The 14596-nt window shown below is 40.6% G+C and overlaps 1 protein-coding gene across 1 annotated transcript in view; it reads left to right on the forward strand.

Annotated features, from left to right (window-relative positions):
* The window catches only part of LOC124162378 (guanine nucleotide-binding protein G(o) subunit alpha), a 273531-nt gene that overhangs the window by 251802 nt on the left and 7133 nt on the right, over positions 1-14596 (forward strand). The window contains exon 7 of the mRNA XM_046538898.1: positions 11799-11952. Within this exon, the coding sequence (XP_046394854.1) occupies positions 11799-11952 (154 nt within the window). The remainder of the gene's footprint in view (positions 1-11798; positions 11953-14596) is intronic.

Below are 14596 nucleotides of genomic sequence, written 5' to 3' on the forward strand. Positions count from 1 at the left end.
TCATTTGCGCCATAGGGAAGGGGAGGAAAGGAAGGGTGGAGAGAAACCCGGCGTCGGCATTAGCCTGCTATTAACGGAAGGCGCCAAGGGGACCACGGCTTAACGTCCCATCCGACGGACGGAGTGTTGTCCTTGAAATGTCCTCCACACAGCATTTAAGCAGGGATCGGGCAGTCTCTGAAAATTCTTTGCCACCCCCGGGATTTGAACCCGAGCCCACGAGGTGGGAAGCCAACACTCTAACCACCACACCAACCCAATCCCCATGATAGATAATTTTCGTGCGAGTAATCCCTTAATAAAAAGAGCGATCAAGTGGAAGGGAACCGGCCTCATGATGCTCACGCCTCTTTCCATTCTGGCAAAATTCGCTCTTTATCAATCGCCCCGCGACTCTCTGCCTTCCACCCTTCGTTCTTGGCCTTCGCCTTCCCCCGCGTCCCCCCCTCTCCTTGACCAGAAGAGAGGGGAGGCAGGAGGAGGACGAAGTGGTATACGGCCCTCGCCTTTCCTGCACCAATCCCAAGGGTGAACCTCATTTTCATTTCGGTAGCCCCCGTTATCCGCACTGTTTTTGGCTCTTAATTACTCTGTGGGGAGAGGGGGGAGTTGGTGCAGATTTCCCTTTCCCTTACTAAGCCTCTCCTTCCAATGGCTCCACGCAGCACGCCCGGATCTCGTCCCTAGAGAGCACACTCTTGAGAATGTTCTGCCCCAAAATGTAGTATGTTTTTCTCGCGAAAATGTCTTTCCTTAGCTTCTTATCATGTCCTAGCTGGAGCTGGTAGGAGGAGAAAAAGCACATTGGTCGAAAATGCCAGAAAGTGAGCAAAATAAATTTATGATGAGATAATCTTAATGTTTTATCTAAGTTTTGTATGTCTTCATACTTGGAACTCAATTTTTAGTCGTCGTTGTGCTGCAGAGGCCATGAACGTGGTTGCCGGCGCACGCCGCTAAAAACGCGTCCAGACGCAGCCGCCGCCATCGAATTTTTATTGCCTACGCCCATGTTAACGCGCCCACGCCTAGTTAAGGACGTTAAAAAATTGGGCTTATGTAGCAATACATTTTTAGAAACATGTTTTTGTAACTTGTGAGGGGATAATGATAGTGTGGTGGGTAGAGCGACGAATTAGTGGTCCCAGGTTCAAGTCCCACGCGAAGGCTAAGGACACAATGGCCCTGGAAAAGGAATGGCCCCCCTCCCCCCAGATTTCTATAAAAATTGAAAAGATGGTAATTTTTAAGGTTGCTCTCATGTGTAAGTTTTTATTTCACCAGTTTAACGAACTATGTTTGAAAAAAAAATTGTGAATATAATCTAAAAACCATTTATACCTCATCTTTGCGAAGCATTTCATATCACACAGGCAGCCATCTCCCTAATAATTATTATTTTTAAACAGTATTTTCTAGTTGTTGGAATGAAGAATTGATTGATGGAGTATACCAACGGCTAAGTTCTAACAACACGTGTCTCAAAATTTGGCCGGTTTGAGACAGGTATCTTAAAGAAAGTGTTTTGACATTTAAAAAATAAAATTCAAGCAAAAAACAACTTTATAGCTAATGTTTGCTTCTTTTTCAGTTATATGATTTTTTTTTAATTTCAGTGTACAATTAAAAATATAAATCGTTTCTTTTGCTCTCATGAAAAGTTGCTATTTTTGAGATACGTGTTGTTAGAACTTAAGCCCGTATGACACTTCCCAATTTATTGGCCAATCTATTGGATATTGGATTATGGTTCAACTGACACACCAATTTCTTGTCCAATATCGTTATCACAATATTGGACACATTCTCTTGCCCAATTTGGAATTGAGGAGAGGTTCTGTTTTCTCGCGGCCAATCCGCAATCAGAAGTCAGTTATGTTGACTCCTAGTGGCCAAAACAAGAAGCTCTTTGGAAAACATCAGTTTTGGCTGTAAAACACTGTTTTTCCGAAAATTCGCTTGAAGTTTCTACAAAGTGGACGAAAGAAATTGTTTCACTATTGATTAAAGTGTACAAATCACACGAATGCTTATAAAACGTAAAATCATAGAAATACAATGGCGTTCTCTAGCGGGACATTGGAACACTATTTCGGCCAACATTGGTGCAAATATTGATTCGTGTCGTGCGGTACGTAATGCCCAATATTTTAAACAATATTGCACGCCGATTTATTGGCCATAAAATTGGAAAGTGTCATACGGGCTTCAGCCATCGATATGTGTATTGACGGAGGATCCTATTCAAAATTCTTGACCCCCTCTATCCAGTGGCGCCGACTCCATGGGGCCTGAGGGGGCCCGAGCCCCCTCAAAGATTCGTTAGGGGGGGCTGAGCCCCCTCAATAATTCAAGAAAATAATTAAGTTATATTATGCTTTGGGGAAATCACAAAAATATATTGGTATTTTCCCATGTTTGACGATAGATACCTTTTAAAATGCATTCAATAATGTGTTAAAACAAATAATTTTAAGGTAGTAAGCAGGTTAACTGAAAACAAGTGGTGTGAATTATGATAGTGTTACGGTGCTGAGACACACTTTGAATTTAACCTCTTCCCGGGGTAAGACTCCCGATATGGGCCCCCCCAATATTTTTTATAAGTCGGCGCCCCTGCCTCTATCTCCCTTACTCACTTCGTCCTCTCGCACCGGGGGAATCCTTTTTTTCCCTCCTCACCAACGCGACCTCTGCAGTCTTCTTTCCTCCAATGCTCTCCCCCCCCCCCCCTCTTGTCACTCTCCTTCCCGCCACCGTGTTCACAGCTGTAAGCCGATCCTCCTCTCGGCGGAGGGACGGCCTTTAACGTGCTGGTGCATTAATCTTTCATTGGCCGCCACAGCGGTGGTGGTCGGGTCGTGAACGCTGCCCTTCCTTCCTTCCTTCCTTCCTTTCCCTGGACGCGCGCGAAGCCGGGGACTTTCAGGTGCATTCATCTCGTGGACCCGCACGCGAAAAATAAATATAAAAAAAAGAAGGATTCCTCCCTTTCCCTCTGCCATCTTCCACCACCTCCCATCTGCGACTCCCTTTCATTTCCTTCCCCTCACCCTTTGTGGGCGGCGTAAAAGAAAACGGGACGCGGCCGCGAAAGGCTCCGGGCACCAGCCGAATGTATGTATATATTTTTTTAGGGTTTTTTTCTTTTTTCCGAGCGGCCATGCCCCGGAGGCACCATTTGGGTCAAGGGTCGGGCAGGAATTTGAATATTGTGTCCCGCGGTTTTGCGAGGGTGATTGCTGCTGTGTGTCGAGATCGTCTCCGGCTCCCAGTTTGATGGTTTTTTCCCTCCCGGTTCCGAGAGAGGGTAGTTGCTTTGAAGAATTTCCTTCGCCCGTTTCTCTTTCTTCCCAGGCGGGTCCCGTGGAAATTTCCTAGATTCTGGTCACTCGACGTTGAACCGAACTACTGGCTCGTTGTATTGTCAAAATTTCAGATGCCCAATTTGACGAAATACGCAACTCTCAGCACACTCGCGTCGCTGATGGGAATGAATTTGATGTGCCACTAAAACAGTACAGTTCTAAAACATATAGTTTAAGTGAATGAAGAATTACGTCATCAAAGTGAAGGACGTATAGGTCACGTGCTATGTGACAGATTCCTACGTTTCCGTGAGCAATGTTCGCACCAGTTTCTTTTACAGTTGATTGTGCTAGAGTTTGATAAAATGAAGGGACCATTATTTTTCCTTTTTTTCGATCCTTCAACCAATGCTGGAGCCAATCGTAATGAAAAATCGATGGCCAAAACCCTTACAAAGATCAGTGGATGACGTCACAACTCATTCCAAGGGTGTTCCCGCTTCTTCGCTACTTATTCATTAGCCTCGTAAAGTTAGTTGTCCAACTCTTGCAGGTCATCATTTCCATCAGTGAAAGGCTCTTCCTGATGCAGTAAATGAACCAAAATTCTAACGACATAGCTAACTCATGGAAAGGGGGCACCAACTTAGGCGCCTTCATTGCTGGAGACTCACAAGGGAATAGCTGAAAGAAGAAAGTTTGTTCATTGTAAAGGCCTGTTAATCCGGCATGTCCTTCGAAAATTTTTCCTTAGATTTTGCCATTCAGACTGGATTGCAATTTTCAGATTGGCATCCATTTGGATAGTTTTATATTTACAGAAAACATTGCACTCCCGGCAAATATTTCTAAGTTTTCGAATTTTAAGTAGAAAACCAATGATCACATTCGGACGGCCCGTTCTGGATCACGCTGGTCTCATGTGCTGTATACGGTGGTCGTCATTCCATTGTATGGAGCCCATTGGTGAACTTCGTTCCAGATCGAATGCACCTTTTGACAACGGGGTGTTTCGCCGCTCCGTCGGCCGAGAAGGCCAAACCACGCCGCGCCGCCGACCGGCAGACCTATTCAAATAAACGGGCGAGCCGTCCTAATCCGGGAGCGGTTTGTTTATCCCTTTTCATCTGCCGCCTTTGCGTGCCCTACACTCTCTTCTTCCTTTCCCCAACTCATCCGCATTGGACCTCTCCTCGTAAGGAAAATGTGGCAGTCATGGTATGCCGACCGACAGAAGTGGAAACGTTGGTAATGGAAGAAGAGGATTGTTCATACAGTAGCGGATACAGAAAAAAACTCAAGGGGGGGGGGGTGCAAAATATATCTTGAGCTACCTTTACTTTTATTGTAATGAAAAAATAGGCGCATGCAAATTTTAACAAAGTTTTATTTCAACTGATTATACACATGTACAAAACAATGCCATCATATGATATGAAAAAGTTGCGATTGTGGTTTTGCAATGTTAGGCAATGCGGGCGGCACCGCAAGGGGGGGAGGGCGCCCACTGCGCCCCTCATAGGAATCCACCACTGTGTTCATATTGATTTTATAATATATGTTACCATCATCATAATAAGTCAGGAATTCGAAGTATGGTTTGACGCAGCTCTCTTCTCCGCATATCTTTCTGTTAGCCTTTTCATATTGGCGTATTTCTTTACTTTTACATCTTTAATAACCTGTCCTTTAAAGCTCATTCAGGGTCGCCCTCAGCTTTTCTTCCCGCCCACTTTTCCTTCGACAATTGTCCTCGTCAGGCTATCATGTCTCTTGATGCGGTCGATTAAGTTGCCGCGCCTTTTACTTCGATAGACAAAAGAATTCTATAAACCCTATCTCCTTTGTACCTCCTAATCACTTACTCGGTCGATCCATTTGATTTTCATCAGTCATCTTACTTCCCTGCTGCCTGTCTTTAGGCAGGAGAGAAAATTTAAAAATTTACATAAGAAGGATGGTCGCCCATTACCTGGTGGATACCCTCAAAATAAAAGTGAGTGGTCACCCAGAGGGTATGATCTAGCTCTTCTATCCTGTATGTGTGACATTCACACACCTTGGCTTAGTTGGGTTAGCATAATCCTCACCAATCCACGATAATTTGCGTATCGAATCTCTGGGTGTGAGGAAAATTAAAATTCGGTAAATAACAAGAAAATAGTACTGTAAAAATTGTTCGCTATTCTTCACGGTGTGAAAAATTAACTTAGGGTGTCCAATATTGCGGAAGGGTATATTCCTTTAAATCCTCTAAAATCAAATTTACCTTGAAAACCATTCTTTATGAAATAAACTCCTTCAGGCGTCACTTGGTGAAAATTTTTCGTGCAGAATGTAATATTGAATGTGAATTCTTAGTATATTCCACAGATTTTTATGCTGCATCGACCGCGGTTTCAACGACTTTGATATTCATTCAAACTGCGCACGGTGCTGAATGAAAATCTGTGGAATATATTGTGTTCCTATTATCAAGTTCAAAATCTTTGCTGTCTAATTGTAAGAGAAAGAAAAAGTTATAAATTTCCAGTTTAAAAAACACGCAAGTTATTTGTAAGCGAAAAAAGAATCGATCAAAATTTGCGAGAAATAAAAGGTATTGGATAGCCTTATCTTTGCAACTACAAAATATTTAAATTCGATATTTTGATTCGAAATAATTTTTTTAAACGTATGATGAAATAAAATTCTTGTATAATAAAATTCCATGAGATTTTCTACGTTTTACTTTCATTATGACATCGAAAAAAACTCGCAAAGTTGATCCTAAACCCATCGAGGATAGGTACTGCCTCCAACTTAATCTTCCCGAAGTCTGTATCCCCTCTCCCGATGAACCCCCCAACAAAAATATTTCTGGCTACCACCCGGCCGGTATTTGAGCCCGGTATCCTTCGGTTTCGAAACCTAGCGCCCTACACGCTGGGCCACCACGGTGAAAATGATCGGAGAAAAATCTGTAGAACGGGTGGGACGATCAGGTGCGAGATAGAATTTTTATCAGCCGGTTCTCTCCGTTTCCCCCGAAAGAGGCGACCTTAGCTGCAATGCGGGAGAAAGGCGTCGGGAAGGGAGGAAGGACCAATGGAGGGAGATGGAGAGAGATAGAGAGAGGGGAGGAGAGAACACGGCAGGGAGCAGGGAAGGCCTCTCTCTCCCACGGCACACGGGAGAGCGTTTTACCTTTCACGCGGAGTGAGAGGGAACCACAAATGACCGGCAATTCAAAGAGCGGAGAGGCGCAGAAAAATAATGTAGTGGCGCCGCGAAGGAAGCAAGGAGGGTGGCATTCAATATTGGGGGATGGTCTAGTTTCGCGAACGGACGGAGAGAGTGTTTTTTGAAGGGAAAACTTCTCAAGGTGCACCCTCAGAGTAAATATGTATGCGAGAGTGCTCAAGGTGGTTTGGCAGTAAGGTGGTGCTGGAAAGTTTAAATATTAATTCAAAGTTGCTATTGTATGGAATAATTGTGATTGTTGAGCACCTAAAAAAATGAAAGAAAACTTTCTCTAATCGAATAATATCTTTCGATCGTGCAAAGCGTTTGAATATTTGCAAAATTGCAAAGTTCGTCCGTTTTTTTTTGTGATGTTTTAATGCCTGTGCCTCATATTTTTTATCGCAGCGTAGTAACCGAAAGCTGAGGCCAATAATAAAACCTAAACTTTATAATTATTTTCGAAAATGGGGAGAGTAGGCGAATGAAATGCTTATTGACAAATTTTAGTTAAAGTCTGACACGCCTCCTCTTTATTGAGTGTTAAAATTTATGGAAATAAAATTTTCAATCGAAATAACCATCTTTCGGTCAGCCAATCACAAATACCCCTGGTTATCTTTACTCATCAAAAACCCACTTCCATGACGCATTTTTATGCTTTGACGCTATATCTATGCGGTAAAGTCGAAGAAAAAATAAAAAAATATTGCCCATTTCTATTTCAACTTTTGGTTTCAAATTTCCTGGATTCGTTTAAATTATCGGTGATATCTAAACGGAGTAAACGCTATTATCCCCGATCTCGATTATTTTTTGCCTTAATTTTTTTTCCTCACTTTAATGTGATCGTGAGCAGTTGAGCTTTATGCTGGCGGTTTCGTTATTTCGAAATGTGCTTACTTTTTTCTTTGTAGCGTAATTTATCTCAGTCAGTTGTCGGAAGTGTCCCTCAATAGCCTACCATTGCTCTCCCTACCTCACATTGACGCGAGAGAAGTGACCGTTTTCCTTTTTTTTTATTTTTGAAAAGCCATTCTTTCCTCTATCTCGCTCTCCATTGTGTGATTCCGCGCCATCCACGGCCGCGGCGCCACTGCCCGCCCTCCCCGCGATATCCCTATCAATATCTAATACACCGTCGCCCTGCAAAGTCCCCCGCGCGATCTCGAAAGGCCCGCCCGAATATTTCCTCGGCTCACGCAAGTACTGGGCACCGCGTCAGCTCCGGGCACGTGACTCGCTTCCAGGAACGACGGTATGGGTGTTTATCAGCCGACCGTCTCGGGACATTGTGGTTAACGACTTATCCAATACCACGACATTTTCCCTCGGTCATTTTGCGCTGAGGCGAGTGAAGGTGGCCATAGCTGGGCTATATATTGCTCGTTGAATGAATCTAGTCTCGGTCAGTTTCTCTAGATAGAATTAGAAACGCGTGAAAATGCTGGCATTACTGCGACAATTAGAAAACTTGTCTCTAAACATCGTTACTGAGGGGTAGTTTAGCTTTATCTTCTCGTAAGGCTATGATGTTTTTCTTTTAAGTGGTGTTATTTTCAATAGACTTTCCAGATGTGTAAACTGTTTTATCTAAATTTTGAAAACACTGAAGTATTTTAAATCTTAGAGGTTGAAGTTTTTTTCTACCTTTTATTTTCACTCATGTTCAGAATGCCATAAGTTAAAAAGTATTGCATCAGTTCTTTTCTTGTGTGCTGGTATTCTCTGAAATATTGGGCGTCGACATTAGTACATGGGTTCTCTTTCTCACGGATTATTCTCCGATATGTATGCCTTTCTCCCAGAACGGTGGACATTAATTACCTTTTTCTATTGTTGAATCTTTGATCGAATTTTGATGATTTTTTCATCATGACTTCGAATCTGTTAAATCCTCTCCTGGAGTTTTATCTTTTGCCTGAGTGAATCATTATTTTTTTCCACTTACCGCAATATTTTTATACAAAGGCTGTTTTACATAATTTGTTTGCGGAAGTTCTTTCTTGGATGCTGACACAAGATAAATTGTATAGGAAAGGGGTAATTGTGTGAATGACATATGATTGAGTGGGAAATAGTTCTTGCGTGAATAATATTGATTAAAAAAATATAACATTTTTAGTTCAAATATGCTCCTTAAATTATTTCCATCAATGTTTGTGGTCATGCATTCATCAATTGTTATGATTTTTAAGATATTTGGGTATGATCTAGCAATGAAGGGGAGCAAGGTAGGCTAGTGGGTGAAGCGCTTGGTTGCTGATCGAAGGGTCTTCGGTTCAAACAAACCCGGTTGAAGCCTTCGGACAACCCAAAATAAATCCCCAAAGTGCGAGGTGACCCAGAGAAAGAACCTTGTCCCCCTACTCAGAGTGTGCTCACATGCCTGAGGTGAGCTTTACCCTCACCTATCCTAACCAGCCGTTAAGCGACTGGGATTGTGATTAGCAATTAAAAACAATAGACCGATAAGTGGTCCGTTTCGGTAAGAACCAACGTTGACTATAAACATCCTTACCATAAAAACTAAATTTCTTGCTAATTCAATGAAATTTATCATTTTTTGATGGGTGCGAATTGAAAAAAAAAAACTACCTGCATAGGTAGTCTGCGTATCACTATAGCACTCCCCGACAGTGGCGCAGCGAGGGGTTTGGGGGGATAAACCCTCCGCAGAACTCAGAGAAATTTTAAAATTTAATCCATTTTACTTAATTTGATAAATAATGTGGATAGAATAGTGTAAGGATTAGTAAAATATCCCTCAGAAAGCTGTTAAACTCACCTATTTGAACCATTTATCTTAAAAATTTTCTTGGGGAGGGTACTCGCACCTCCCATATTCCATATCCCCCAGCAGTGGTGCTGACTCCATGGGGCCTGAGGGTGCTCGAGCCCCTCTAAAATTAGATATTGGTGGGAGGAAAAGATGTGTCAGGCTTGTCAATTTTCCGCGGAGTGTCAAGTTATCGAGAGTCGAGTTTTCAGGGTTCTAATGTTGATCTTATGACTCTTCTAAGATGCTAAAAAAAAATTTAAAACTCACTATTTATAAAATTTCCCGGGGCAAGACCCCCAGTATGGGACCCCCCAATATTTTTTATGAGTTGCCACTCCTGCCCCCCAGTATTAGTTGTGCCTTAACCCCCCCCCCACCCCCCCCTAGCCTTTATTCCCCCCCCCTAACAGCGTACCTGCTCCCCGAGGCATATTTCTGGCTACCTGCCTCTCTGGGCATGATGTGCAACAGCTCTCAAATAGCTTGCATTTATGGTATTATCTCGAAATGAACTAATACCATCCCAACCGATTACTACCTTCTTATAGCCTTGATCACATTTGCTTCAGACCGCATTTGTCTGCTCGAGTGCTCCTTTGAGATAATACGACCATTTTCTTCTGACTGCCTCTGCGGACTATTCCCATTCGTACTTGTGCATCATTGCCTCTTCCTCTTAGGTGCATATTTGCCTTGATCTTCCTAGTGAATTTCCAAAGGTGAAGTAAGCTTTAATGCATCGTGGACGAAACGATCAAATCAACAAAATATTTTGGCGTAGTTCTCATGAAGTTCAAGGTCAAAAATTTTTGGATGAATTCCCTGAACTTTCATTCATGCCTATCCTGATTTCAAGTGCACCCAGACAGTGGCGGTATACTGGGGTGCGGGTGGGCCGGCCGCCCCCCCGTAATTTCTGTAAACATTGATAAGACCTTGAGTTGTCTTTAAGGGGGCTCTTCAATTAAAGTTTTTATTTCATCAGCTTGATAAATAATGTGTAAAAATAATTGATGAGTATCTAAAAGCCACTTGTCGGCACATATCAGACCTCCGATGCATTATCGCTGTGAGGTAATGCATACCACCAAGGCGCTGTGGAAATAAATTAATCCCCCCTCCCTCCCAAAACGACGACCTTATTCCGCTTTGGCATCCAGAGAAATTTGGGGTCCGGGGTTCTTGGTAGAACTCTTCTTGTGTAGGACTTGGAACCTCCCACCCTTACTCCGACATTTAACAATACTAAAAAATAGTTTTTGGAAGGTTGGAAGCAAAGGCAGGGGTAAAATGTCTCTGCTGTCGGTCTTGTGTGAATTTCCAGTAAATATTTGTACGAGCATAACTTTATTATATCATAATCGAGTCCTTTCAATGACAGATGCTGTAAATTATAAAAAATACTTTCTCTCTTTCCCATACGTGAAGTGTTGAAAACTGACATGTCTGGTGGTGAGCGGAAAGCTCTCTCTCAATTTTATCTATGAGGGGCAGCAAGCAGGGTAGTCCAGGGGTTCAAGCCTTTCCCTCTCCGCCTTTCCTTCTGAAGATAGTCAAAATTATACCTCTTCTGTATATGTATACTCATCAAAAATGTACTCAGTTCTTAAATGATCTTCCTCAAAATTATTTTATGACTAATGCTTTGCAATGAGGTGGTTATGCACCCTGGGTTTTGTATAATTTGATCTAAGACCTACAAATCATAATGGAGTATCTATCATTGTGAGATGTGACAAAATATGTCATATATATATTGGCTTATTTTGTCATTGACCTCGGTATGTCCTGGCATATTTTGAAGATATTCATGTTTCGAAAATGTTTCAAATCATAAAATTGTGGGTTACAGAGTCTTTCCATCATTTTACTGATGAGATACCATGTGCAGGATTAAGCTTTCTCATTTGTGTGAGAGGAGTGGTGTAAATATTTCTGTCAACTTTAATAACTACGAAAAATATTCCCCTCTCTTTGCTCTCCATTGACAATTTATGATAAATGATAAATACATACGATATATGTATTTATAATAATACAGCATAACATAATTATGGAGATGCATAGTTTGGATGATAAAAATCATTGTTACTTTGCTGCATTGAAATTTGGTCTATGTGATTCCATTCCATTTTAATGTTCTGATTAGAAATAACGACATAATCTAATATTTCAATAGGTTTATCATAAGTTTAATATTTTATATTTTTCATATGCTTTTTGCATATTAATGCATGTTTTGGTCTTGATGCCATCACTGTGATTGATGGCAATTGGTATCCTGTTACCTCTGTTATGTCACTATAGTGGTGGTAAAATACCAGTTGGCATCTTGCTTCTTTTCAGTTGCAGTTGCACCTCACTGTCTTGTAAATAGCTCTATTTTTTTTTATTATCACGCTATAATCACACATAATATCACACATAATATCGATCAATAATTATTGAATATCAATTTAACTAAAATTTGCATTTTTTCATTCCAGAACCGTATGCAGGAAAGTTTAAAACTTTTCGACTCCATCTGCAACAACAAGTGGTTCACAGATACATCCATCATCCTATTTCTAAACAAGAAAGACTTGTTTGAGGAGAAGATAAAGAAATCTCCTCTCACAATATGCTTTGTTGAGTATGCAGGTGGGTAAAACTTCATTATTTTTAGTCTGTAATGTTAAAGTGTAAGTGGCAGCCCATGAAGGAGTTAGTTCATTAAAGGAGACAGACATACCTAGGTGGGATATTTAATTAATAGGTAAAAAAAGGGTCAGACAATAAAAATTTGGAAAGTAAAAATAGTTTATGGAGAAAAAGGAAAGGGTGTTCACCATTATTGGATCCCATGGTGATGTTGATAGATACATAGGTACTACCCATTTCAGATATTCTATCTTGGGGAAACTATCTTCTCTTACTAATACCACTAAAGTGATAGATCCTCTATTTTATGAGGTTTCCTATTTAAAAACAAACATAATGAAACTCTCACTTGCTGTAGAAGAGCAAAAGACTACAGAACCAGAATTTTGCCTCAAGGTAAGGTTGGAAAAAAGAGAAAGCTGGAATTGCAGTAAATAGCAGGTTCTCTCAGTTATGTGGATACTTCTAAGTTATAGTGATCATTGAAAATATTTTTAAATGTTATTTTGCATTCCCCATTATAATAGTGACAATTGCAGACTTTTGGTGAAGCTTTGATGGGTGAATAGGTCCAATAAAATCAATAGATTCTCATTGGACATAGAAGTTGGAGTCGCTTATGTAACGAATCAATAATGCAGATGTGTTGTCGGACCAAAAAGTCCTTCACCACAGCTTTTGATGGTGGGAACAGGCTCCATAATTTAATGGCTGAAATTTGAAATTGTGTCACTTAAAAATGTTCAATGCTAGGCATTATAAGCCTTAGAGTTTTGATTGATACTATTATTTATACTGGGTATAATTACTGGGGTTCACTCTCAAAAATTGAATTATCCCCATTTGAATTATTTTGTATGCATTCCCTTGCTAAGAGCTCAAGAATAGTCTGAAGTGGTTCTATCAACTTTTCAAGTTTGCAGGAATTACGGGGGAGACATGGAGACGTGAGGGGAGCCAATAGGAATAAAGACATTTGTTTAGCCAAGTGCTAATACAAATCAAGAGTCAGGATAAGGATGGAGAGTCCCAGAAATTTTGAATTCTTTAAAATAAAAAGTGTATTCTATGTTTTTATTGTTATTAATCATAGGATATGAAAAAAATAAAAGTTTGGTGATTTTTTAATCACTCAAAAACTGGAATTTATAATAATATCTTCTTCCGTTATCTGCACCCAACCTCCAAGATAACAGGGAGGTGTTACTATTAATAAAATGTACTCTCAAGTTAGAAACCATCAAAAACATGCATTTATCTAAATCAGTTTTATCTCAGGTAATATTAGATCTTATGGGGAGTTGTTTGTGGCCCCATCCTTGGCCATGTTTGTGGTCATAAGATTACCTAATAACAATAATATTAATATTAACAGTAATATTAACCCATTTATGCCCAGTGATCCATTTTTGGAACACCTGATGCGACTTTCTAATTTAATGGCTACGACTCATTATACGCCAGTAATGTTTTTCTTTCTGTACCTCTTTATAAAGATATTGTGTTACGGGGCGCAAAGAATTAGTCATTTTTGCCCACCCATCGCAGCCAGTGTGTTTAGAAATATCGGTTTTTTTTTCGTGGCAGTTTTTCTGAGATCATCTCAAATATTATATTAATAATTATTTGCCATTACACCCAAATTTTGTCATTTTTCCCGTGCATGTTCAGTAATAGTTAACCTATTGTGCTTCAAGAAGAAAATTTTTAAACAATGTTTTTTGTTTTAGTTATAAGCTTTTATTTAACAGTGGTCCATTTTTGGAACACTAGGCAAATCCACTACTATCATGCGTGCATTCAGGCACACTGAAATATGCACTTTAACTTTAAATCAAGTAAGCAATTAGATGTAATTTGACTGAGGGAAACGATGCTATGTCTTGGCTATAATCAGTTTCCATTTCAGTGAAAGAAAAAATACATCGATAACCAACTGATCAATTGTGAACAGAGAGATGAAAACATATGAGTCACCCTGTGCACTCTTCCATTTGGGACCAAGCCCCCTGGGTCATATTGACGTCATGAACACTAATCAATGAGCGAAGTGCGGCTGCTTGCACACAATATTCTTTGCCTTTTCTTTTGAGCAGAAAGTTTATTGTATTAAGTGTTCAGGCTATGCACTTGTCCTGCACAGAGTGGCCAGCCACCCTCCCACACCTGCCATATTGGTGACTAGAGGGTTTTTCCCGGGTAATGCTTATTCCTTTTCATCCTGTCAAATATTCCATTTATATGAAGCAAGTAAAGGCGTGAATAGTAATGAATATATTGACAAGTATCGAGCATCAATCCGTGGAAAGAAATGGTACTCGAGCCCTCTGTTATTCTGCTTTGAGCTGGTTTTACAAAATGCGTGGCAATTGCATAAAATAAATGATTTGAAACCCATGGATCTTCTTGAATTTCGTTGCCTTGTGGCCTGTCACTATATTGAGACATATGGTAATACTGCTGAGCCTAGTGGGAAAGGGAGACCATCTATAACCTTGACTCATGTCATGACGGCATGAATCATACGATTGTAAAGCAAGGAAAGCAAACTCGCTGTGTCCAATGTCACAAAAATACCACTTTTCAATGTAAAAAATGCAATACATATATCCTTGCATGTTAAATGTTCACCTGGATATCACTC

Source organism: Ischnura elegans, chromosome 1 (assembly GCF_921293095.1).
Source record: "Ischnura elegans chromosome 1, ioIscEleg1.1, whole genome shotgun sequence".
In the NCBI taxonomy this organism is placed as follows: Eukaryota; Metazoa; Arthropoda; class Insecta; order Odonata; family Coenagrionidae; genus Ischnura; species Ischnura elegans.